The sequence below is a fragment of the Prionailurus viverrinus genome, chromosome D4, assembly GCF_022837055.1.
Source record: "Prionailurus viverrinus isolate Anna chromosome D4, UM_Priviv_1.0, whole genome shotgun sequence".
In the NCBI taxonomy this organism is placed as follows: Eukaryota; Metazoa; Chordata; class Mammalia; order Carnivora; family Felidae; genus Prionailurus; species Prionailurus viverrinus.
The window spans coordinates 69,539,491-69,566,771 of NC_062573.1; the positions used below are offsets into that span (position 1 = coordinate 69,539,491).

The 27,281-nt window shown below is 42.6% G+C and overlaps 1 protein-coding gene across 1 annotated transcript in view; it reads left to right on the forward strand.

Annotated features, from left to right (window-relative positions):
* Window positions 1-27,281, forward strand: part of PRUNE2 (prune homolog 2 with BCH domain) — a 273,699-nt gene that overhangs the window by 38,689 nt on the left and 207,729 nt on the right. The window contains exon 2 of the mRNA XM_047831091.1: window positions 23,000-23,104. Coding sequence (XP_047687047.1) covers window positions 23,000-23,104 — 105 coding nt within the window. The remainder of the gene's footprint in view (window positions 1-22,999; window positions 23,105-27,281) is intronic.

The window sequence follows — 27,281 nt, forward strand, 5'->3', positions numbered from 1 at the left end:
ATCCAGGCTCCCCTTATGGATTTATTAGAAGAGACACTTACAACAGGGTTCTTGATAAGAAAGTACAGTGTGTGCATGTGGGATTAGTGTTTTGAAATTGGTTACTGACATTTTTGTGGTAATTTATTAATTGTGATTCCCGGACACTGCAGTACTGGGCTTCTGTCCTGGGCCCCCTGGTTTTGATCCCATCTTGGGATGGTTTACACACTCCTTTAGCTACAAGCTCTTTCTCCTCTTTGCCTTAATCTCTTTTATATTTCTCGTGTGCTCTGTATCTGAGGGATTGCTTGCGCCTGCCGTTCTAGCATTATTCCTGTTTGAACCATCATTAGAATTTACCTGTCCAGCTCCCTTGACCGTGAATTCTAAATTGAGCAGTGATGCCCCATAAAGCTCCAGTGGTGAGATGGGAATGGCCAACTCTCTCTTACCGATGAGACGGACCTACGAGTGTCACTTACGTTTTAAAAATCGTTTTCATTTCTTTTTAATGTCAGCACAACTTAATAAAGCTCTCTCTAAATGTTTAACTTAATGGCCATCAGAGCCACTCTTGGTAATTGCTTTTTTTGTATTATCTGCATATCTTCTCTCCATCAGCAGCAGCAGCAACAACAACAAAATACTCAGCACCGGTTCAAAACATTATACTTCCCAATGTGCTTTTGCATGCACTTTTTAAATGGTTTTACTAAGCATCCTGTGAATTTCGGGGAATGTTAGTTTTGTAATTTACCCAGCGTAACAGGTGAGGCAATCAAGACCTGGCTTGACTGACGATCGGCTGTGGCGATTATATTTTTGAGGTTTAATGCGAATCGTATTCAGTGTGGCTCTGGAGGTAGTAAGCTCTCCTTCCGTTGAAAACTGTAAATAATGCCAGTGACCGCAGCAGAATCTTGAAGCGATGGTGTTGCCTCTGATACTCATAATTAAGATAGCATTTAATGTGTACTAATCCTTCGGTATCACATCTCCCTAATAGATGTACTGAGCAAGCACCGCGGTGACAAGATAAGTTGCCTTGTTCTGTTCCATATGTCTGTGTTCTAAGTATTTCATAGTTTTAATTGGTTCCCTGCAGAATAACATTTACAAGCATATGGTATGGAAAATGCTGACTGCTTTTGTTATCGTGTGTTTTAGTACTTGTGGCGGCCCGGGTTCACGCAGCCTTCAAGTGTGATTATGAGGTTATTTAATGCACTTTGTGGTGTATGTACTTCTTCTTAACCCGTCTACGCTGAGTGTCAAATGCCATCAGTACAGGCTATCTGGCAGCCTGCTGGCATTGGGGCAGAAAGCGAATTCACAAAGGCTTTCACCGCGGGGTTGTGCTGCAAGATGCTTTCTCCCTCCTCTGCCTCGTGTGCCCTGTGCAAAGTCTCTGCGAGGCTGCCTGCAATTATGCTTCGGAGGAGGATGTGCTGTGTGGAGCCCGAAAGAGCCAGGGGGCACAACAGAGCTCTCTGGCGCCTGATTTGGGAGATTTACCAGCGATTCCTTGAAAAGGGATTACAGCTGTGAAATTAGACTCCCGGACTGAAGAGGGGACCAGCTGTATTTTCGGATATTAGAGCCACTTTAGTGCTTGGGTGGTTTCCTCAGGGAGTGCTGTGGCAGAGGGCAGCTGAATTATTAATACTTCTGAGACTGTGTACTAGGCTGCTGTTTCTTTTCTTTTTTTTTTTTTTAACCATTTTAGTATGGAAAATTTCAAACATATACAAAAATGGAAAGCATTGCATAACGAACCCTCAGTGGAGCCATGACTTAGTGTGTTAGTTTCCCGGGTGGCCCAGACAGAGTACTGAAAACTATGGCTTAAGCAACAGAAATTTAGCATCCCACAGTTCTGGAGGCGACCGGGCTATGCTCTCTCCGAAGGCTCTTAGCGAAGGATCTGTTCCCAGCCTCACTCCCGACGGCTGGTGGTCTCAGATGATCTTTGGCTTGTCGATGTCTCCCCCGTGTCTTCACGTTGTCTCCCCTCTATACGTGGCTCTCTGTCCAAAGTTCTCCTTTCCGTAGGACACAGTCATATTGGATTAGTGCCCATCTAATGACCGCATCCCAACTTATCTAGTTACCTCTTCAACCACCCCGTTTCCAAATAAGATCACACTCTGAGGCACTGAGGGTTAGAAAACCCAACATACTAATTCTGGGGGGGGCGGGGGGGGATACAGCCCAACCCATAACACTTAACGTCAAGAATCATCAACGTGTTGCCAATCGGTTTCATCCGTTTCCACGTCTTCCACGCAGATTTTTATTTCCGGGGGTATTTTAAAGCAAATCACAGAGACATTGTGCCACGTGCCTATAAATTCTTCAGCACGCGTCTCTTACCAGCAAGGAGTTGGTGGGTGAATGTGTGCACATCTGTGTGGGCTGTGTGTGTTTTCATAAATATGGCATTCAGTGGGTTTTAACTTAATGAGAAGCATGAGAAGAACTTGCTACTTCTCAACCTGTCTTTCCTAGAAGAAAGACAAAAGCCACCTCCTCTGAGACGCTCCCTGACACTTCAGGGCAGTTAATGGCGCCTGTCCCCTGTGATCACATGTGTGTTTTCAGTGACCTGTAACATACAAGTAACCACACTTCTTGTAGCAGGGTGAAGTAGAAATGAAAATGGACTGGTTTTTGTACCTCTGTGCTCTGTCTCCTTCTTCCAGTCCCTGGGAAGAGATACTTTTCTAAAAGCTTCTGGAAGGGCAAGGAGCTGAGAAGCTCAGGGAGGGCCGGCTGAGGGAGGGTTTGGAATGTGCCCCTGAGGAGGCCTTGGCGCTGAGCTGGTTGATGCTTTATTCCCAGTGGGGTTGCTGGAAGTGAGGAGACAGTCCTCCAGGATGACCTTCCAGTCGGCAAGGTATGGTATGTCCACTGTTGACGGATGGGGCAGAACCACGGCAGCCTTCTAGACATGCAGTTGTCTCTGCTCGTCCATATAAATGCTTACTATTTTCACTTTAAAAAATTTTTTTTAATGTTTATTTCTTTTTTGAGAGAGAAAGAGAGAGGAAACAAGCCAGGGAAGGGCAGAGAGACAGGGGAGAGAAATCCCGAGCAGGCTCGGAGCTATCAGCGTAGAACCTGACTTGGGGCTTGAACTCCCAAACTGTAAGATCACGACCTGAGCCGAAGCCAGGAGTCGGATGCTGAACCAACTGAGCCATCCAGGCACCCGTACATTGGCATTTCTTTAGCAAAATTTTTTCAAATTACTATAGTAATCCATTTTGGCCCATTTGCCCCAAGATAATTGAGTTGACCATGGTGATCTTTAAAGCATGTGTGAAATGGCCCAGGAGGTGGAGCGAGGTAGGTAGGACTGGGCATGGCTGTGGAAAGGGAGGATTGCCAGAAATACCCCACGCTGCTGTCAGTCCACAGGACAGGGATGTGGTCAGATGCACAGACCTTGAGGATCCCGGCCCTGGGACAGTTACCTGGGGCAGGCTCTGTGGACCCGTCTTCGTATCTGTCGCGTGGAGATGATAAAAGATCTCCTGTCTGGGATTCTGAGTGTTTAGCAAAGTGATGCCAGGACCCGAGAAACCGCATAATCTGTGGTAGGGGCTCTGTGGTTGTTCGTTTTATATGCTTGCGAATGACACTCCCTGGAGCACGCCCTTTGGAGTTTGAATGGCGCCCCTGGAGTTGTGACACGGTGAGGTATTCTCTGCTGTTACTGTTATTGACTGTCTGTGGCCCCTTGGGTTTCCCTCTCCGCTTGGATTCGCCAACTAAGCAAGTGGGAGGAGAGGATGACCGCCCCAACCGGAGCTTCCATTTTGTCTCTTTGTTTTCTCTTGCTCCCACCCACATTTGATTTACCACCAGCAGCCTTCTATACCACAGCCAGAAGCGTAACCCGCAAGGATTTTCTTTTCGCATCTTCTCCCTCCTTTCCGCCCTGAGACTCTGAAAATCTCAAGATGTGAGTGAATTAAAACGTCACTTTTCATCAGACACACACACACACACACACACACACACACACACAAAATGTTGAGGTGTCTTTTTCTATTTTTCTTTTGATGAAAATTAATATTTCATGCGACCTGAGAGCTGTTAATTGCTACAGGCATCTGCAACAGAGGCAAATAAACCAAGAACAGCAAAGAACTTGCTAGGAGAGCACAGGGCAGGACTTTGATTATTTGTGAAGAGAAACGATACTTTCTTAATCAATTCGAGATCACTACTAAGAGGCTGTTACTCTTTTGGGTCTTAATGGCCTAGGGTCTCAACTGGGTCTCAATTTTGCTAAAGAACTGTAGATTCACTGCTCCAGGGGCGCCTGGGTGGCTCAGTGGGTTGAGCGTCCGACTTCGGCTCAGGTCATGATCTTGCGGTTCGTGAGTTCGAGCCCCACGGCGGGCTCTGTGCTGACAGCTCGGAGCCTGGAGCCGGCTTCGGATTCTGTGTCTCCTCCTCTCTCCCCTGCTCATGCTCTGTCTCTCTGTCAATAATAATAATAATCTCTCTCAATAATAAATAAACATTAAAAAAATTTAGATTCACTGCTCCAATTGTTTGGCGAGCAATTGAGAAGTATTTCTAATAAGTCTATTTGTTTCTACATCAGCACCTCCAAAGGCTTCACATCCACTTTGAACAGTGGGTTTGCATTAGCCATAAGGGTACAAGTGTTAGGTTCCTAAGGAGTTTCAAATATTTGGGATTTTCAGAGCAGACACCATGGGATTAAGAAATTAAGATGCAGTATTCTGGTTGTTGGCATTTTTAGACTTTTTAAAAAAGTTTATTTATTTATTTTGAGAGCAAGAGATAAAGTGTGAGTGGAGGAAGGCCAGAGAGAGAGGGAGAGAGGGAATCGCAGGCAGGCTCTGGGCCGTCAGCGCAGAACCCCCCGCGGGGCTCAAACTTAGCAAACCTAGAGATCATGACCTGAGCCAAAATCGAGAGTCAGATGCATAACCGACTGAGCCACCCAGGCACCCCGGAATTTTAGACATCTGCTAAAGAAATCACGCAGAAAATAAGATGGTAACAAAATTTGAGTCTGTAAGAGTTCTAGGTAGTTCATCATTGGACATAGCCACGAGTCCTAAATGAACCCAGATTTATGTTACAAGATGAATAAAATTTTTAAGCTGATGTCAACCATTTTCCAGCTCTTTATTCCGGTGAAAGATTTTGGAAGTCTGATGCCTTTTTACTAGGTATCGTTAATGTCTCCACAATATGTTTAAAACTTTCTCGTTTGCCAATCTTTAGATGTACATTTTTTTTATTGGCGGTCCAATATGCCCCTATTTAAAAACGAAAATAACAAAACCTTTCCCTGATATGACAGCTTTCTTTTTTCTTTTCTTTTTTTATGTAGCTGATTTATTTAAAACATCAAAGTAGAAAGGTTTGTTCAAATATTTCATATTAAAGGTTTCTTCCATATCTGTTCAGCAGATGCCCCATAACACGACTAGAAGTAAAATTCAAGTTGGTATATTGGAAACTTTCTGTATTGAGGTTCTATGTGTGGAGACTCCGGACGATTCTCTTGACAGAAGAGAGCGGACAAAGGGACAGTGTCTGGACAAAGAAAAAATAGGTTATTTACTCCCTAAAACCATAAAACCAGATTATCCCAAGGTTGGGAGTAGCTGACGCTTAAAGACTTGAAACTTTCCATTGGGAAAGCTCGCTCTTATCAGGGTGTGGTACCCAGTTAGTGCTAGCACGCTCGTGCTTTTAAAATATCAGTGGAGGGGCGCCTGGGTGGCGCAGTCGGTTGAGCATCCGACTTCAGCCAGGTCACGATCTCGCGGTCCGTGGGTTCGAGCCCCGCGTCAGGCTCTGGGCTGATGGCTCAGAGCCTGGAGCCTGTTTCCGATTCTGTGTCTCCCTCTCTCTCTGCCCCTCCCCCGTTCATGCTCTGTCTCTCTCTGTCCCAAAAATAAATAAACGTTGAAAAAAAAAATTAAAATATCAGTGGAATAATATAGAACTCCTGTGTGCACACATTTCCGTATCTGTCTTCATCTGTGTCTATAGCGCATTGCCCTGCTTTTTGCTACAAGCCGTCTATTGTAATAAACCTTATCGAATACCTCACTACGGTGTGCCGGATGCTGCTCAGCTTGAAAAGGCTTTCCCGTGTTGCAAAATATTTTGAGAGAGTGAGAGAGAGAAGAAGAGGTCACCTGGAAGGTGAGGGTGCCTCTGTCACTGAAAAACACACAGTGTAAGACATAATGGCATCATTAAAAACTGTCATCTTCGCAAAGTGCGGTAATTGCACGTCCCTTGTACATTTCCCTGTGAACCCGCATAACGGCCTCTTGCTGGAAACGTATCTTCTCCTCCCGCCTGCTTCCAGCCGCTTATCTGTTCATTACTGTCATGTCTGAGCGGGTCTCAGACATGCCAGGTGTGTGGTGTCACCTGCCTGACGTCCATTCCAAATAGAGACGTTTACACGCGTGAGTATTAAAGCAATAGATCTTCCTTATGACAAGAGAAAGCTGACTGCGGAAAAGCGAGGCTTCTGGGAAAAGTCTTCTGAGCACATGTTGACTTCTTCATGGGGGTAGAAAACCTGACTAATTAGCTCCAGCCCTTCCCGTCTGAGAAGGGAAAGAAATAATTAAAGTATCTGGAGTAGACCGTGCCACACAGCGGCTGCCTTCAGAAGGGGCAACGTGTTAGGAGACCGCGTCTGAGAGACCACGCTCAAAAAAAAAAAGTTCTAGGATCTTGTTGTGGAGTGGCAGAAGCCTGTTTTCTCTTTCCATAAGGAAAGACTGGATAGAGAACACTTAAAATATTCATGGATCAGGGGCGCCTGGGTGGCTCAGTCGGTTAAGCATCCGACTTCAGCTTAGGTCATGATCACTCAGCTTGTGAGTTCGAGCCCTGTGTTGGGCTCTCTGATGTCAGCACAGATCCCCGGTCTCCCTCTCTTTCTGTCCCTCCCCTGTTTGCATTCTGTCTGTCTCTCTCAAAAATAAAAAATAGAACTTTAAACATATTTACGAATCAGAAATATTCCAATAAAAAGGAAAATATTTTAATCAAGGAAAAAAGTAAATTTCTACAACTTATAATAACTTTAGAGAAGTGGAATACGGCAACAAAAAATTAGGGCTCTAATCTAATTATTAGAATGTTAATCTTCAGAGAAAGTGGTAACATAAGCACAGCTTTCTTTTTAAAAAATTTTTTTTTCATGTTTATTTACTTTTGAGAGAAAGAGAGACAGAGGCGCGAGGAGGGGAGGGGCAGAGAGAGAGGGAGACACAGAATCCAAAGCGGGCTCCAGGCTCTGAGCTGTCAGCACGGAGCTCGATACGGGGCTCGAACCCACAGAGCGCAAGATCATGACCTGAGCCGAAGTTGGACGCTCAACCGACTGAGCCACCCAGGCGCCCCCATAAGCACAGCTTTCTATTCTTTTTCTTTTTTTCTTTTCCCGATTGCTGATGTGTTTCAAAGCTCAGTAGGTTGGGTGTTGCTGGTTCCTGAGCAGAGGTCCCTCGTCCCAGGGCTGCTGCTGTGAGTTGCTCCCATGGGGTTGTGTGAGTGACCCATAGGGGTGCGCTCCCATCTCATAGATTTCCCTTAGTTCATGTTGATGCTCTGGGTTCAGCTGCTGGGGGAAGGGGGACTCCCCTTCCCCCAGATCCTACAGAAGTATCAATGGTAATGTCATTGCCTTTATTCTGGAAGCACCTCATTCAAGAGGTTGCTGGTAACAATAATATACTGGAACATACCTGAGGGTATGTGGGGACATTTACTGAGCAGCCCAACAGCTTTTGTCTGCCCAAAGATGAACAGCTTATTTTCCAGAAGGTTCTATATTCGTAGTAGAAGGCCTTGGAAATGGAAGGATAGAAAAAGACAAGTAAATTGAAGATGTTCAAAGGGCATTAGACACTTTGGCTGTTTTGGATCTTTCCCCCTCTGTTCTTGATTAAGGTACTACAGAAGTTATACAGAAACATTTAGGGAATGTCATATATGTACTAAGAGTCATCCTAAGCTTTCCCATGATATTTTGATAAGAGCCAGTTTGTGAAGACCCTCCTGCATTTACATCCACCTTCGTGTCCGGAGTACATTTCTTCTTTCCACAGGTGGGGAAAGTGGAAAACAAGGAAGCGGGTCTGAGTGACCTAGAGAATCGTGGTTGAAATCACAACTTGGGGATCTTTCGCCACCTTTCATAGATAGGGCCTGGGATCGGCACTGCTGGATATACGTGTACTTCTAGCAATCATATTTTGATCTAGAGTTCTATGATATGCTGTTCACACGCTGGAGACTTTTAAAAACAAAATTATTACAACAGTTTGTCTTCACAATATGGATAAATTAGAACGTGGGATGGATTCACAAGTCAAGCGTTCTAAGTCTTGGGAGGAAAAGGGAAAATATATGATGACATAGTACTCATGAAATCCTTTACTTTATAAAATCATTTCATTATTTAAAAAAATTTTTTTTAACGTTTGTTTTTGAGAGAGAGAGAGAGAGAGAGAGAGAGAAGCAGAGCGCGAGCAGGGGAGGGGCAGAGAGAGAGGGAGGCACAGAATGTGAAGCAGGCTCCAGGCTCTGAGCTGTCAGCACAGAGCCCGACGCGGGGCTCGAACCCACGAACCGTGAGATCATGACCTGAGCCGAAGTCGGCCGCTTAACCGACGGAGCCACCCAGGCGCCCCTATAAAATCATTTTAAAGGGCATTTCATGCCATGAAGTAGGTATAATGCTTTGGTGTGTGCATGCGTGTGTGTGTTGGGGGGGGTGGAGAGAGAGAGAGAGAGTTAACCGGAGAGAGATCCCGCCATCAAATGAGAGTCTGTTAAGATTTAGAGAGAGAGCAATTACCTGCAGCCTGTAATATAAATTGTAACTTTTGGGCTATTAACAAAGTGCTACTCTTAGTTCCATTATTTCATAAGAACGTAACAAATGATGTAAAAATGGAAAACAATCCTCTGTCCAACTGTTCCCTCCAATGTGGTCGTTTTCACTAACAAGCGTGTTTGGGGCATCTGGTGTGTTCAGAGCACTGCGTTAGGAGCTCTGGAGGAGGTGAAGTCCAAGATGTGTCCAGGGCTCTCCAGGAACCATCAGTCTGGCAAAACTGGGTCTCTGATATTGAATAGCTGACCCCTACATGCATGAGTGAACAGGAAGTGAAACGTGCACACACTAACCAATGAATTGAGTGACTGTTCAGTTTCATTTGTGTGGTTCATGTTTGTCTCTCCATGCTTCACAGAGGAGGCGGAACATTGGGCCAAAGAGGTGGCACGGTAGCCTTCAGCTGGGACATGCCATTATTACTCACTTCTGCTGTTTATCTTTCAGTTCTTAGTTGTCCCATCCATGAAAAATGGCCCCTAACATTTTGCTGTTGTTCTACGATGGCATTAGTACAAGCTTTTCGAGGACATTCTCTCAAAACATGTATTTACTTCTGCTTCTACTCATGTATTCCTCTACTTCCATGTAAGGCACAGGGTGAAACATATTTTAAAAAATCAAAGTTGGGGCGCCTGGGTGGCGCAGTCGGTTAAGCGTCCGACTTCAGCCAGGTCACGATCTCGCGGTCCGTGCGTTCGAGCCCCGCGTCAGGCTCTGGGCTGATGGCTCAGAGCCTGGAGCCTGTTTCCGATTCTGTGTCTCCCTCTCTCTCTGCCCCTCCCCCGTTCATGCTCTGTCTCTCTCTGTCCCAAAAATAAATTGAAAAAAAAATTAAAAAATAAATAAATAAAAATAAAAATAAAAATAAAAAAATCAAAGTTTAAAAGGATGAGATAAATAGGGATTTGTGTGGTTTCTTGCCTTGCTCGGAGGTCTACTGCCTCACTTTGGAAGCCGTTGATGGGTTTCAGCTGGATGAATCCTAACGCCTCTCCTACCTTGAAACTTAAGTAAATCTTAATAACGTAAGACCAGCGATTCTGTCTGAAATTGTACTTGATTTGGAGCAACTCGAGCAATCCCTTTCGGGAACCAAATGCAGGTACATTCTGTAGTTGACAGAGACTCGATGGCCCGTGGGAGCTAATCACGAGTCTTCTTTCAGACCTGAGTCACAGCATTCTTAGACTCTGTGCAAACCTATGAATCTAAATATCAGGGGTGGGGCTCAGAAATTGACAATGCAGCAATGTCCTAGTAAGCGATCTTTACTAGTGCAGTCAGCGGGACGGCAATGTCACCCGAGTGGAAACCACAGCCCGCTTTTCTTCTGAGAGGCGGGATCCAGGCAGGAAGAAGCAGCCATGTGATGACACGGGAAGAATATTAGAATGCGTCTTTCTAGGTCATTAGGTATTGCTCTAACTCACTTGTTTGGCGGCAGCTGCTTAGATTCTATTTTATGGATATTCCGTAATCTCTCCAACGATTCCTTGATTGTTATACATTGAGGTTGCTTCTCGTTTTGTTTCCTTTTTCTCCATTACAAATATTGTTTCAGCAAACATTCTTTGGAGTTTTATTAAATAGCCATATTTAGCAATGGATTTTAAATACTAATAAGGAATTTTAAATACCCATATTTATGGGTGATTTTGTTTTTATAGAATAGATTCCTAGAAAAGGAATAAATAGTTGGGTCAAAAAGTTTGAACATTCTGGGGGAACCTGGATGGCTCAGTCATTTGGGTGTCTGGTTCTTGATTTTGGCTCAGGTCATGATCTCTCGGTTCATGGAATTAAGTCCCAGGTCAGCACAGAGCCTGCTTGGGATTCTGTCTCTCTCTCTCTCTCTCTCTCTCTCTCTCTCTCTCTCCCTATATATATGCGTGTGTGTGTGTGTGTATATATATATACACACACACACGCATATATATATACATACATACATATATATATATCTCAAAATAAATAAACATTTGAAAAGAAAGTTTGAACACTGCTTTTTAATAGAAACTGTCATATTTGTCCCTCATTGGTTGTAGTATTCCTTACTACTGCCTACAGTCTAACTGACCATGGATGTTGACACTCTTAATTTTTTGCCAATCTGATAATCAAAAAATGCCATCTTCTTGTGGGTCTGATTTCCATTTTCATGACTACTGATGAGATTGACTTTCTTTTCGTATGTTCTTCTTCTTTAGTTAATTGCCCTCTAGTGGCGCCCTGGTGACTCAGTCCATTAGGTGTCTGACTTTTAATTTCCCCTCAGGTCATTATCTCACAGTCTGTGAGTTCAAGCCTCGCATTAGGCTCTGTGCTGACAGCGTGGAGCCTGCTTGAGATTCTCTTTCCTTCTCTCTCTGCCCCTCCCCTGCTCATGCTCGCTCTCTCTCTCTCTCTCTCTCTCAAAAATAAACATTTTTTAAAAATTGTCCATTTATATCTTTTACTGATTATTCCATTGGTTTGTCTTTTTTCTAAATCACTGTGTGGGAACTCTTTGTATGGTTAGAAATACTGCCCTTTTAATGCCAAGAATTTAAAAATATTATGTAAATATCTCCTGATCTATTATGTATCATTTATTATTCCTTTTTAAATACAAAATTGAGCTAGCTGAGTTATATGTTACATATATTATTGAGATATAATTGACATATAACATTGTTAGTTTCAATATTTGTAAATGTGTTTCCTGGGATGAGAACTTTCAGGATCTACTTTGTCTTATTGTTTTCTTTGGTGCCTTTTTCCTACCAAAATTTCACTGCTTTTAAATACACTAACTCTTGACACATTCAACACTTTAGATTCAAATTTAAGTTGCATTAGCATTTTTACCTGAGGCTTCTTACAAAACAGAAGAGTAAATGCACTCCAGCTAAGAGCTAAGAGAGCAAGACAGAGTCTGACCTGTGTTATTACATTTTCAGAAAACACATTTTCCTTTTTTTGAGGAAAATATGGTACCGACTGTATCATTGCTCTTTAGCGCTTGAAATGATGATGCCACATTAAATAATGCATGCTTATTGCATCCTTAATGCAATTTATTGCTCTATAGATGCCCCAAACCACAGGACAAAATAATATCTTATGGATGCTGCCAGAGTTGAATATGTTAATAATATTTTAATAATTTGTTTGTCAATGAGAGTAGGATAAACATCCTCAAAGATATGCAGAGGGAAAGTTCATATGAAGACAATGATGTTTAGTGTCCATATAAAAAAATTGATGTGAAACACTCAAAATCTTAATAAGTGCAAATTAACTTTACATGCTTAAATACAGAGTTGCAGGTTTAAAAATCAGGTGTGTCTATATAAATTTCTACAACCCTTCTGGTAAGCATTAAAACACTTACATTCGCGGGCGCCTGGGTGGCTCATCCGTTGAGCGTCCAACTTCGGCTCAGGTCATGATCTCACGGTTTGTGGGTTCAATCCTGGCGTTTGACTCTGCGCTGGCATCTTGGAGCCTGCTTCAGATTCTGTCTCCCTCTCTCTCTCGTTGCTCCTCCCCCGCTGGTAAGTGTGTGTACGTGCATGCACGCGCTCTCTCTCTCTTTCAATAGTGAAAACACACACACACACACACACACACACACACACACACACACACACTTATATTCATTGACCCAGAAGTGTAAAATTCAGGAGTTTATCCTGAAGAAATAACAGGATGAGCACAAAAATATCTTACAAATATTCCCTGCATTCTTATTTATATTATAAAAAATTAAAATAACTTAATTCTGCAAAGTAGGGGATTGACTAAATATAATTATCCTTATTAAAGAATAGTCTATCCACTAAGTGCCATCATTCATTCATTCATTTATTTTTTTAAGTAGTTATTGAGCACCACTGTATGCAAAAGCAATAGGTTGGCAACTGGTGTTACAAAAGCAAACACGTATTCTCCCTGGCCATCACAACATTTATATTTCAGAATTTTAGAAGAATAACCTAAATGTTGTTAAAAAAAAAAAAAGAGAGAGAGAGGTTAGGGGCACCGGGTGGCTAAGTGAGTTACATGTCCAACTTCAGTTCATGTCATGGTCACATGTTTCGTGAGTTGGAGCCCAGAGTTGAGCTTTGTGCTGACAGCTTTGGACCCTCTGTCTCCCACTCTGTTTGCCTCTCTCCTGCTCCCTCTCTCTCTCTTTCTCAAAACTAACATTTAAAAAAAGGAGTGTACAAAATATTATGTGTAATATGATCACAGTACTACAGAAGAGAGCACTCATAAAAATAGAGAGAAAGGTTGGAAGGGGTTCACTAAGTGTTCATAGTGATTACTTTGGGTCTTAAGGGTTTATTTCTTTGTGTCTCTATATTTTCCAAATGTTTTATAAAGAGTATATTTTCGGGGAGCCTGGACGGCTCAGTCAATTAAGCGTCTGACTTCGGCTCAGGTCATGATCTTGTGGTTTGTGACTTAGAGGCCCCCATTGGGCTCTGTGCTGACAGCTCCGAGCCTGGAGCCTGCTTCAGATTCTGGGTCTCCCCCTTTCTCTGCCTCTCACCTGCTCACCTCTGTGTCTTTGTCTCTCAAAAATAAATAAACATTAAAAAAATATTTTATACAGTAATTAATATTACTATGAGAGTATGAATTAACTGTAAATTTGACAAAATAAGTTAACCTTTGGTGACATGGGTGTAGTTTCTATACATGTGTAACAGGGGTGTTCTTTTTCTTTTTATTTTTTTTACACTTTAAAAAATACATATTTTTTAAGTTTATTTATTTTGAGAGAGAGAGAGAGAAAGAGAGAGAGGGAGAAAGAGTGTGTGTGTGTGTGTGTGTGTGTGTGTGTGTGTGTGCATGGTGGGGGGGGGCAGAGAGAGAAGGAGAGAGAGATTCCCAAGCAGGCTCTGTGCTGCCAGTGTGGAGCCCGATGTAGGGCTTGATCCCATGAACCGTGATATCCTGACCTGAGCTGAAATCAAGAGTTGGACACTTAATCAACTGAGCCTCGCAGGCACTCCAGCGGTGTTCTTTTTCATTTGGTCTTTAAAACTCTGATAGTGCTTTGACAGCAACCATTTTGTAAAAGAAGCTCGTCGAAGCTTTCCCTAAAGTTCAGGTATCTGCTTGGTGGTTTTGAATTTTGGAATGACTCCAACCTGGAGGTCTGTCCGAGTCTGCTTGGGCTCCCATAACAAAATACCACAGACCGGGTGCCTTAAACAACAGAAATTTATTTCTTACAGCTCGGGAGGCTGGAAGTCCAAGATCAGGGTGCCAGCATGGTTGAGTTCCTGTGAGGGCCTTCTTCTCCTGATCATCTCAAGAGAGAGAGAGAGATGGAGAGAGAGAGAGAGAGAGAGAGAGAGAGAGAGACAGAGAGAGAGAGAGAGACAGAGGCAGAGAGACAGAGAGGCACAGAGAGAGACAGAGAGAGGGAAAGCTGGGAGAGAATGAGAGCTCTCATCTGGAGGGCCCCACTCTCGTGACTTCATTCAAACCTAATTGTTTCCCAAAAGCTCCATCCCCAAGTACCATCACATTGAGGGTTCAGGCTTGGAAATGGGAATTTGGGGGATACACAATTCAGTCTACAGTGAGGTCTCAGCCCACCAATGGGGCACAGACAGCGGAAGGTCAGAGGAGGCAAAGGGAAGGGTCATAGACCTGGATGCTGCTCATATGAGGCGAGGCAAAAATGACTACAGCTCTTGAGTCTGGAAAGGGGCAGGCTGAGTGATTCAGAGACGTGTAAAAGCACGGAGGCCAAACCTCTGGCACAAGACATCTATTTAAACTAGAAGGAAGCGGCACCGAAATGGGAAATGGAAGAGCTGTCCCATCCAGTTGGTAGTAAATGCTCGGACACATTTCTCCCCAAAGTAAAATGGCCGGAAAATAATAATCTGTAGACAGTCTGTGTGGAGCAATTGCTACAGGGGCTCTTCGGGAAAGGTAAGAACTTGTGTGTTGGGGCGGGGGGTGGGGGGGTGGATCATCCTTGACCTTTTATGGTTGAAGCTGTGGAAGAAAAATAATGGTGCCACCCCCAAAATTGTCCCTGGAGGACATTGTCAGAAAGAGAATCTTGAATGAAAATATAAAAAATGAAATGCTGTAAGTAAATAACAATTCTGTCTCCCATTACTATTATGACCCAGAAGAAGTATATGAACCATATATATGAGGTCGCTCCTTTCGAGAACATTCTGTGTTCAAGGTGGGAAACAAACAGGTTGAGGAAGAATGGATTCAGTTGAGAACGTGTCCAAAGCCCCAGTAAAAGGAGCCTGACCCCAAGGGGAACCAGGGACCCACATGACCCACCCAAGAAAGAAGGGCCTCAGGCAATGCTTGGGTTTAGCTTCTGGGTCTCCCACTGCCTATCTACAATGGCCTCTGCATTTGACCATATAGCAGGAGGTGCAGGTGCATAGGATCTGAGCTATTTATAGCTGAATCTGCTCAGCGTGACTCCCAGCCCCTATTTTTCCCCAAATGAGAGATATTAAGAGAGAGTATTCTCCAGTTTAGCAAAGAGAATCCTGAGGGGCAAAAATGATTGGGGTCTGTTGGGAAAACAGTGAGGGGAGAGGTTATAGGCAATATATACTTATCTGAATTGATTAGGTTTCAGTTTTATCAGTAAGTGAGACAAATTACCTCAAAATAATTTGAGTCTTCTCATTGAAAGCTTTTTGCGTCTTCCTAATTCCTTGGTTTATATTCATCTAGTACGTCACCAAGTAAATTAGGACACTTATGAGAAAATTGAATATAAAATGTCTGTGTCTCGAATTTGCAGATTCTGGTAAATGTTTTTGCTTTGAGACATGACTTGAGGTACAACTCTTGGAAGAAATTAATTATAGCCATTAGAATGAAACTAGAGTAGATGGCCAGTGGAATAGAGTATCCTATTTGCCGATATCATGGAGATTCTTTTTTAAAAGGCACTTATGCTGATTCCAGAAATTTTATACACACCTGTGTGTTCATGCAGTTGCAATCCTTGAGCTAAAAAGAATGAAGATCTACAGTTTTGATCTTTGAGCAAGGTCCATAGCATACTAAGTGGATTCAAAAGGAAGCATCTAATATAGAGTGGGAATAGAATGTACTTTACTTTTGTAAAGTACATGTGTTAATATATATACAAGTTAAAAATGTGAATAAACAATAACTATTGAACTTTTAACAGTAGTTATCTTTGGTTTATTAATTTTCATTGTGTCTGCCTTTTTATAATTTCATGTATTTTTTTTTTCTTAACCAGAAACATAAGCAAAGATAGAAAATAAAATACAAAGGTTTCAATCAGCAGGAAAAATCCCGGTGATCTAGGGACACGCACAGAGTGATAAGCATTTTTGTTTTTGTTTTTTGTTTTTGGACTGCTAGTGGATGCCACGTCCTTTATTCCCTCCAGCATCCTCTCCCTTTGACTTGCAAACTTTATCCGGGTAATGATAAGATTATGAGACATTCAGAAGGTGAGGAGTTATAGACGTTATCTTAAACCCAGGGCCAGTAGCAAAAGCATCTCATTTGTTTACCAAATGAACAAGGGAGGAGACTTGTCTATCTCTGGCAGAGCTGATCTGGGGCCTTTGGAGGACCAGGTGACTCTGGGGATCCCCTGTGTCTTTGTTGCTCACTTGGCCGTGGTCCCTTTTGTATCCCCTCCTGATGATTGTGACTTATGTGGAGTTGGGGACCCTTGGGGTGACGAGCAGCATGTCAGTCTTTCTTCCACTCACCCTCTGAGTCCTCTCACTTAGAATCATGGCAGCCACAGGCATGTGGAGTCTCCTAGGGAGGAACCAGGGCCCTTTTCTGGGCCACCCACAGGCAGCCTCCAGGAAGGGTGACCCCTCATTGACTTGGAATTAGAAGTAATTAAGGAAACACCAGCTCAACTGCCAACTGTTTTCTTTGCCTGGGTTTCTTTGGAGATAACACTCGATAAATCGAGAACTTCTTGTCGCCTTGCTTTTTCATTTGTTGGTTAAGGATGAGGGCTTTAGAAATGTTTGTTGCTTCCGTGTGATAGGAAAGACGCTCTCCCAACTTCTGTGGGTTTTGTCTACAATGTTTTCAAAACACAATGCATTTCAGTTAATTATTTTTGAAAACATTTGCATAGGATTTTTAAGAAAAGTGGGTCGAGGAGGATGGGTCTGAGAAATCATAACTGTGTTGCAAGGCTTGTTGACTAAATGTTAATAATGGGACTTTAGATGTGTCCGGTCATCAGTGGGAGCAGCTTCGTTTCTCAGCGGATATGGCTCTTAGAAAACTAATGGAGGATGAGAGACTTTTAAATACAGAGAACAAACTGAGGTTGATGGGAGGGGGGTGGAGAGAGGGAAAACACAATGCATTTCAGATAATTATTTTTGAAAACATTTTCATAGGCTTTTTAAGAAAAGTGGGTTGGAGGGGCACTGGGGTGCCTCTGTATTTAAGAGACTCTTAAATACAGAGAGCAAACTGAGGGTTGATGGCAGGGAGATGGAGGGGGGAGAGGGGAAAATGGGTCACGGGCATTGAGGAGGGCACTTATTGGGATGAGCACTGGGTGTTGTATGTAAGTGATGAACCACGGGAATCTATCCCCAAATCTAAGAGCACACTGTATACCCTGTATGTTAGCCAATTAGGCAATAAATAATATGTCTATAAAAAAACCCCAAGCTAATGGAGGGACTAGGTTTCCATCAGGGCCCTAGAAGCCTTCTTTCTGATTGATTCTGTTTTCTGTGGGTGTGTTGGAAAAGTGCTTTTTTGCCTGACAAGTGCAATTCCCTTTAATGGTCAGTTGAGTCTTAATGCTTAGGCATTTTGCTGGCTTTGAAAAAGAGATAAGTAAACTTCATTAAGAAGGCTCATTTTAGTGTTGTATAGGATTACACTTTGAAAGCATATCAAAATTGTGATCTCAAATACTGGCACGTTCAATATATTTTCTTTTATATGTTGATGAAGGAAAGATCTTGCCCATCTATTTGGAAGTGTAGATGACAAAGCAGTATAGTATCTATTTCTACGCATAATCAGGATTCCATTCTGTGTTGGGCTTACGCCATATTGGGTATAGGCATTAGCGATGGCTCTTTTGTCTCCTGAGATTCCTTAATGCTTGGTGAACTTGCGTCAATACTAGGGAGTGGGTATTTACTTGCCAGATCTATTCACTCCTGGCTAGGAGTTTACAAAGTCACATTTAGAAAATGTATGCACTAGGCAGTAAATATTTGTTGAACATGTTGGATATCCTCTCACCTCAGGGCCTTTGCCCTTGCTATTCTCCTGGCCTAAGATATCCTTAGGTCCCACTTCTTGGCTTCAGGTCTTTCTCAAATGTCACCTTTTCAAATGAGCCTCCTCTCAGTTACCCTATTCCTCAAATTATTATCTAATTATCTGCTTCATCGTATCTCCTTGCAACTAACGCAGGTGCCATGAGAGCTGGGATTGTCGTCCGTTTGGTTTACTGCTGTATCGCACAAATAGATTTTTATTACTTGAATGACAATAATTAATTTAATTGATAAAATTATCACTTTTATTTGGGCATAATTTATCTGCTTGTAAATGATTCAGCTGCTAATTCGAACTGCATCAAGGGACGTAGATATTAAGATTGGACATCTGTGAGTCTATGAATATGTGGAGATGTGAAATAGGAAAAGGTCCACAGACCTGCTCTGAGAGGTACGTATACAGAGAGTATCACTGTGATCAAGTCAGTTCCCTGAACCTGCTGCCCCTGTAGATGGGGCCTTTGTCACAGAATAGACCAGAATAGGCCTCATAAGGACCCCTGTTACCGTCCTCGGACACCTGAAATCAATCCCCAGTCTTTTCTGCCGGGACTTGACCCCTATGCTTGCTCTGTTCACACTGCCAAGGCCATTTGTGCTGGGAAGCTTGAAAGTGGAGCTTGTTTTCCCTGGTTCTTGACCCCCAATTTGAGCAGCCAAATCCTACGTGTTTCTTGAGCTCACCTTCTGATTGAGTTCACATAACTAATCTTATGTTTTATTCCTCTAAGCAGGCAGAAGTCTTTCTGAACATGGTTGCTCTAATCTCTAATTTTTGCTACACTTCAATTACATCTTAGTGGTTTTTGATAGGATTCATGCACTTAGGAACATCTGAGATTTTTTGAGGTTGAGCCTCTCACTCCTAAGACTCGTTGGCAGGCACCAAAGTTACCTCTGATTGTGACGTTGCTTTTGTCTGCTCCAACATTTTCAGCCAACTTGAAATTTCTGGTCATCTTTTTGGACTATGGCATAATCCCTAGTAAGTCTCTTTAAAATGAAAGAATGGAGAGGCGCCTGGGTGGCTCAGTCGGTTAAGCGTTCAGCTCAGGTCGTGATCTTGTGGTCTGTGAGTTCGAGCCCCATGTCGGGCTCTGTGCTGACAGCTCAGAGCCTGGAGCCTGTTTCAGATTCCATGTCTCCCTCTTTCTCTCTCCTCCCCTGCTCATGCTCTGTCTCTCTCTTCTCAAAAATAAATAAACGTTAAAAAAAATTTTTTTTTAAGTGGAAGAATGGAGTTGCCTGTGGAGAAGCAGATTGGTCCCTGACAGCATGGGCTCCAGGTTGGCACATTTTGATGGAAGTGGGTGGGGTCGGGGGGGAGGATAGTGGATTCCTGAGCTGTGAGAATTGGTCCAACATGCTTTGGGTTCACAATCTTATTTAGTTTCTTTTAGTTTTTTCTTTTTTTTTTTTTAATTTTTTTTTCAACATTTATTTATTTTTTGGGGGACAGAGAGAGACAGAGCATGAACGGGGGAAGGGCAGAGAGAGAGGGAGACACAGAATCGGAAACAGGCTCCAGGCTCTGAGCCATCAGCCCAGAGCCTGACGCGGGGCTCAAACTCACGGACCGTGAGATCGTGACCTGGCTGAAGTCGGGCGCTTAACCGACTGCGCCACCCAGGCGCCCCTAGTTTTTTCTTTTTAAGTAGTAATTGGCTTGGTCTTAGAAATAAACTGACACACAAATCTTCTTGGTTCCTCCACGTCTTGCATGCAAGTTGAGTGTTGAACAAAGAGCTGTACCTAGGAATTACCGAACCTAGACAAGAAAGCAGGTAGGTCAGCTTTGGGGTCATTTGGTGTGGCGCTATAAATGTCTGAAACCTTGCTATATTTAGAATGCATATTTAGAATGCATGTTCACTCATTTTGTAGGTGAAGTCATTATGGCATTGTGGGGTGGTTGGTGCAGGGCAGAGCAGAGGGCTCCCTGTACTGGGCCATGGGGTTTGGGAATGATCCTGGCCCCATCACGGACTCCATTGACCTATAAAAAAGTATTGTTAATCTTCTTACTGTCTGCCTTACAAGATCTGAGAGGAGAAATGAGGTAATGTCTACTTAGACCTCCGAGTTTCTCGGAAGAACGGCTGTCTACAGTAATATGATTTCCTAATGCATTTGTTTGTGTTGTAATGGAGTATAATTCCATTTACCTAAATTTCTGTAGGTACCTCTAGAACATCTGACAGTCTTGCACAGGAGAAGCAGTCTGGCTTTTAGATGAGAACTGGGCCTAGACTAGAATCCCCCAAGGGTACAAGTGAGCCAGCTTGTAATTTATGAAGTTAAGGGAAGGAAGCTGAGAGACGACAGAAGGGGGGTTAAAGTTGGTGGTGATGGTGGGGCGGGGTGTTGTAATTATAATCAGAGAGTTTATATTGTATTTTCAAGTCATGTTGTTTTATTAAATATCATCGTCTCAGTATCTTTGAAAAAATACAGGTTTATTTTAATTCAGCAATATTACATATTAGATGACTCATCTGCAATATCGATACTGCTATTATTCCCTGTATTGATAGACTCTTTAAAACTTCCTTCGAGATTTTTAGTTTATTATGTTTCTTGGGCCACAAGCTGGTTGTTTAAAAACTTGTTTCTGACTCTGACATCAGTAGGCCCGTGCCACCAATTACAATTGCATAGATTCATTTGTAAAGTACCTAGTAGGTTACCAAATAATGCCTTCTCTTTGTTTTGTAGAAAAAAGAATAAGTCTCTTTCTGGGAATAGTCGTGAGCAATGTAATTTTTTATCTAGCCATTTTGAGCAGTATTGATCTTGAGTTGGCTTTCTAGTCAGTCCTCAGGAGAGAAGCTAAAACAAAGGGTGAAAAGTGGGGAAAGCATACATATATGTCACCTCTGGCATACTATAAAGACGTTCATTTTGATTACAGTTATCATTATTGAACAGTTTTGTTGTAGAATTTTCTAGAAGCAGTCATTTCTTTGGCATTTCCAACCCAGTATTTCACAAGGAGGTCAGCCTTCTATAAAGGAGTTTTAAGTAACTATTACGTTAAACCAGGAAAGAAAACAATATGCCTTCTCTTCCAGAGACGTGACTGTATACATTTTTTAACAGCAACTGATTTGTATTGTTAAAGCAATATTACTAACCATATGCCTTTCCTGGGTGGAGGAAAAGTGTTATACTTTCATTTGCTAAGTTACGGAATGTGCTGTAGAGAGAACATTTCTTGACACCCAAAATGCGGCCTGAGAAAATAAATTACTACCGAATTGTGTATCGCGTGCCAAGAACATATGAAAAAAGTCACTGTCTCTCAAATTAAGAACATCTTATACAGGGAAATGACATAGAACCACTACTCCTCCCTTATCCTTGGTTTCATGTCCCATGATTTCTATTACCTGCGGTCAACTGCAGGCCAAAAGCAGATGATCCTCTGACACGTGGTCAGAAGGTCAAGAGTGGCCTATGTCACATGCCTACGTCATTCACCTCCTTCCTCTCACCACGTAGGCATTTTATCATCTCACACCATCACAAGAAGGGTGAGTACAGTACATGAAGATATTCTGAGAGAGGCCACATTCACACAACTTTTAGTACAGTGTAGTGCTGTAATTGTTCTATTTTATTATTGTTGTTAATCTCTTACTAGGCCTAATTTATAAACTTTATTCATAGGTATGTACGTACAAGAAAAAACAGAGTATATATAGGGTTCAGTATTATCAGCAGTTCTGGGCACCCACTGGGGCTCTTGGAATGTATCCTTTGCGGATGAACGGGGGGCCGCTATACTATGGAACTTCCCTTTGGACTAAAATCTTTTACTAAAAAACTATGACTCAGAGATACAATTCATATCAAGTTAGACTGTGATAATGTTTTTTTTTTACATTTTTTTAATGTTTATTTTTGAGAGAGAGAGAGAGAGAGAGAGCGAGCGAGCATGAATGGGGGGAGGGGCAGAGAGAGAGGGAGACACAGAATCCGAAGCAGGCTCCAGGTTCTGAGCTGTCATCACAGAGCCTGATGCGGAGCTCGGACCCACGAACCGTAAGATCATGACCTGAGCTGAAGTTGGATGCTTAACCGACTGAGCCACCACCCATGTGCCCCAGACTGTGATAATGTTAATGAAACCACACTTCTGTTGGAAGAGGTCATCTAGAGGACGTGACTGTTGGCTGACCCCTGAGCTACACCTGGGCTGTTGGAGGCTCCTCACCCTCTCCCCTGTCCTTGGAATGTATGTTCTGCCCACCGTTCCCACCATGGGAGCTGCTCCAAGGATGGAGCCTTGAGAGAGTAACGTGGTGTTGAGACCACACATGACTGAGCCCAGTTACGGCCTCTATAAAATTTTTAAAATTCTGGCAGGTGGATGTGACGATCTACCCATCTTGCAGGTGCCCAAGACAAGCCTTGGAAATAAGTCTCCTTGTTTATTAAACTACCGCCTGCCAAACTTGAAGCGGTCCGCCTCTTCCTTTGGTCTCTCCCTGCCCTTCACGTGTGGAGGCCAGAGGCAGAGGTCACCTGGGGAGGCTCCTGAGGTGGTGAGCTCACAATTTTCTGTTCCTGAACCGTGCGCTACAACGTGAGCATTTCCGAATTTTAAACGTGTTGTGCAATCTTATGTCCTCCTGTAAAACTTCATCATAAACTCAGGAATTGTTGCAATTGTGCGTGAATATAGCCAAGACCTACCTTTGAAAAAAAGATGGAAAACTGTCCTTTTTGTATTGATCTGTTGCACGTCAAACTGTGATGTTTTGTTTGCTATGTGTTTCAGAATCGAAGCAAACGCTTGGAGAAGGTCCATGTGGTTATTGGACATAAATCGTGTGAGTTGGATTCTCTCATTTCCGCCTTCACGTACGCTTACTTTCTAGACAAGGTGAGGGAAAAGAAGACTGTGCTTTTTATATGTGAATTATGATATAACTTCCAAGGACAAACATTTTCGGGAAAAAGGAGGAACCTATTCACTTCCATTTTCACGTTCTGGTTTATTGTTGCCGAGAAGAATGTATTAGGATTCATTAAACAGCAAATACTTACTGGTCACCTACAGTGCGTTGGGTAGGGTCTAGTTGTTTCTTATCGACTCCCTCATAAGACATTTCAATAAGGTCACAGTTTCCAAATTTTTAAAAATATATGATAGTTGTTTACTTTCATGGGAATTCAGAGAACTAACAAAAGTAAGGGTCAGAATTTCTTGTTTTCCTTTATCACAGCTTGTTGGTTAGTCTTGCCCTTGGGAATAAAGAAGTAAGTGCAGAATAACCTGTGTGAACATTACATGCAATTGGGAACCTATTGGCTGGAATTTTCAGGAACAGAGGTGTTACATGTCGCATCTATATTCTGTTCTTGCCCGTTAGCCCTGACTTTGTACAGCAAGGTCATTCTCGGTTAGTGATGATCTCCCTTGAGTGAGAATCTTTGTATTCTGTGCAAAGTCTACAACCTCCCTACAGAGGTGGAAAAGACCTTTTAACAAATTGTTTTAAAATTGCCATTTCATAAAATTCATCAGCCCGTGATAATGCGTCACCTCAAAGCCTAAAAAAGTACATTATGAGTATCTTGGTGTGGTTTCCAATTTCACAGAATTTTTAATTTTCCAGAGTCTGATTTGTTTTATTCCAATTTTGTTTGGATTCTTGGCTCTGAGAGTATGCATAGCTGATCTCGGGTGATTTAAATTCACATGAAACCTAGTCTTCTAGAGTGAGCTGTGGGTGGCAAGAATGGCTTAGGGCAGCAGCTGACAAGAGAGCCAGGTAAAATATTCTGATCTCTGCATATGGACTTTGTAACAAATTTATCTTAAAATTTGTTGAACGTGGGGCGCCTGGGTGGCTCAGTCGGTTAAGCGTCCGACTTCAGCTCAGGTCATGATCTCACAGTTCGTGAGTTTGGGCCCCGTGTCAGGCTCTGTGCTGACACCTCAGAGCCTGGAGCCTGCTTCGGATTCTGTGTCTCCCCCTCTCTCTGCCCCTCCCCTACTCGCGCTCTGTCTCCCCCCTTCTCTCTCTCAAAAAAAAAAAAAACATTAAAAAATATTAAACTTTGTTGAACTTTACAAGGGCGATTAATTGGTATAAGGAGATAAACATGCCTATGTGAAGAAATGCATATTAAATACTTAATTCTATTACCTGGACTTTTTGACTCCTAGAAAACAAATGTCGCTTGTCTCGAGAACATAGAGTTGACTGAACAAGACTGGTCTTTAGAAAGATAGTGGTGTGGACTCTTAAGGAAATTATATAACACCACCACCCCCACCAACTCCAATGTCTTGAATGAATATAACACGCAACCAAAGGAGTGAGAAAGTAGTTGTGATAGATAAAATGGGTAAAGAGATGTATGGCCTCTTTTCTCCTTCTAAGGCTCAGCGTGGGGACAAATATGGAGTAACTGGAGGGTCACATACTGGAATTTGTTATATTTCTGTGCCGTCCTCTTAGTTTACTGGCCCTGCCCCCTACCAAAGGTCTGCATCTCCATTTGAATTTTCTTCTGAGAACGTGGCTACTTCCTCTGAGAGTATAAACGTGGAATAAATGCAGAGCTTTGCAGCTTCCCATGTATGACTCTATTTAAATACTTTTCCTTCTGGTAGGCAAGCCCCATTCTACAGATGGGTTAAACTGAGCTTCAGAAAGAAAAATGGCATTCTCCAAGGCACCCAGCAGAGGTTGGGGGGCTAGAAACCTTCTTCTGGTCCTAACCTCCAAAAAGATCCTGCCAGGATAGGCTCAGGCCACGTGTGCTTGACTCAAGTTTCAGTATCAGGAGTTAGAGATAACTCAGTCAACTAATTAGGAAAAGTAAATTTCTATACATAAATTTCTTTTTTTTTAATATGAAATTTTTTGTCAAATTGGTCTCCATACCACACCCAGTGCTCATCTCAACAGGTGCCCTCCTCAATGCCCATCACCCACCCTTCTCTCCCTCCCACCCCCCATCAACCCTCAGTTTATTCTCAGTTTTTAAGAGTCTCTTATGGTTTGGCTCTCTCCCTCTCTAACTTTTCTTTCCCTTCCCCTCCCCCATGGTCTTCTGTTAACTTTCTCAGGATCCACATAAAAGTGAAACCATATGGAATCTGTCCTTCTCTGTGTGACTTCTTTCACTTAGCATCACACTCTCCAGTTCCATCCACGTTGCTACAAAAGGCCATTATTTCATTCTTTCTCATTGCCACGTAGTATTCCACTGTGTATATAAACCACAATTTCTTTATCCATTTGTCAGTTGATGGACATTTAGGCTCGCTCCATAATTTGGCTGTTGTCGAGAGTGCTGCTATAAACATTGGGGTACAAGTGCCCCTATGCATCAGCACTCCTGTATCCCTTGGGTAAATTCCTAGCAGTGCTACTGCTGGGTCATAAGGTAGGTCTATTTTTAATTTTTTGAGCAACGTCCACACTGTTTCCCAGAGCAGCTGCACCAGTTTGCATTCCCACCAACAGTGCAAGGGGGTTCCCATTTCTCCACATCCTCTCCAGCATCTATAGTCTCCTGATTTGTTCATTTTAGCCACTCTGACTGGCGTGAGGTGGTATCTCAGTGTGGTTTTGATTTGGCTCTACATAAATTTCTAATGATTATTGCCCAACTGTGATTCAGGATTAGCCTGACAATTAAAAGAAAAAGCACTTTGTTGGAATGGCTTTGTGCTTTATGTACTATAGCAATGGGTGGTTCATTTATTTCACTCAACAAACAAGTATTAAATGCCTACTATGTGCCAGATTGTTTTATGCACTAGGAAACGTGACTGAACAAAAAAGACAAAAATCACTGCCTTGTTAATGCCAGGAAAGGAGATAGATGACAAAGATATTAAAATTGTGTAATAAGCACTATGCTTTGACAGAGCTGGTGATGATGTGAGAACAAAGGCCATTTACTTTATGCAAAAATTCAGTGTTACCAAACCCCACCTTCTCTCAGGGATATTTGGGGTTTATTGCTGTGCACTCATAGTAATTTTTCAAAGAACCTTTATTTTTAAAAAACTCCTATAGAAAAGTATGTGAGTCTGAAATTCTCCCAACTCCTACCGTCTCCTGTTTCCCCCTCTTACCACAATTTTTTAAAACATTTTTTTAACTTTATTTATTTATTTGGAGAGACAGAGCACACGCACATGAGCACAGGTGGGGGAGGGGCAGAGAGAGAGGGAGACAGAGAGTCCCAAGCAGACTCCGTGCTGTCAGCATGGAGCCTGACGTGGGGCTCGAACCCACGAACCGCGAGATCATGACCTGAGCCGAAATCAAGAGTTGGGTGGTTAACCGACTGAGCCAACCAGGCAACCCCACCCAACAATGTTTTAATAACAAGTTTGTTAATATGTGATTTTTTTTTCTAATATAAGAAATGAACAGAGATCTCAATCTGGTAGTGTGTAGGCCAAATCTGGCTCATAAATGAGTTTTTGTTAACCTCCATAGTGTTTTTAATTTAGAAAAATTAATTGTAACAAACATCGTAGATAACAGCCTCAGATCTAGATTTTCAGCTTTTCTTGAGTAATTGAAAGATTCTTATCCTGAAAAAACCCGAAATTTTTGCATGTAAACCATTGGCTGGAGCTCAATGGCAGGCATCCCATGTACATGGGACGTACATGCCTTTCTGTATCAACACAGTCCTCATCCGCCCTGCAGTAATCATTCTGATTTTCTGCTAATTCCATAAAGACCTATGAATTTGTTTCCCCCGAAAAGGAGAATGTGTGTGTGTGTGTGTGTGTGTGTGTGTGTGTGTGTGTGTGTGTGCGCGCACGTGTGCATATATATATTTTTAATCGTGGAGATGTTGAAATGAGACATAAGATATTTAAAATAAGGCACGAGAGGTTTCCTGGAGAGTAACGAGTGTTTAAAAAATATTAGGGGCCGTTTGCCTGTAGATACTGCTCTACTAATTGGGTTCGGGAAGAATCGATTTTGAATGTCATCCGGGTTAGTGAGGCCAAAAGACTTTTGTTCCCTTTACGATTACCCTCGGGCGTGTAAAAAACGGAGTTGTGCTTTTTCTCC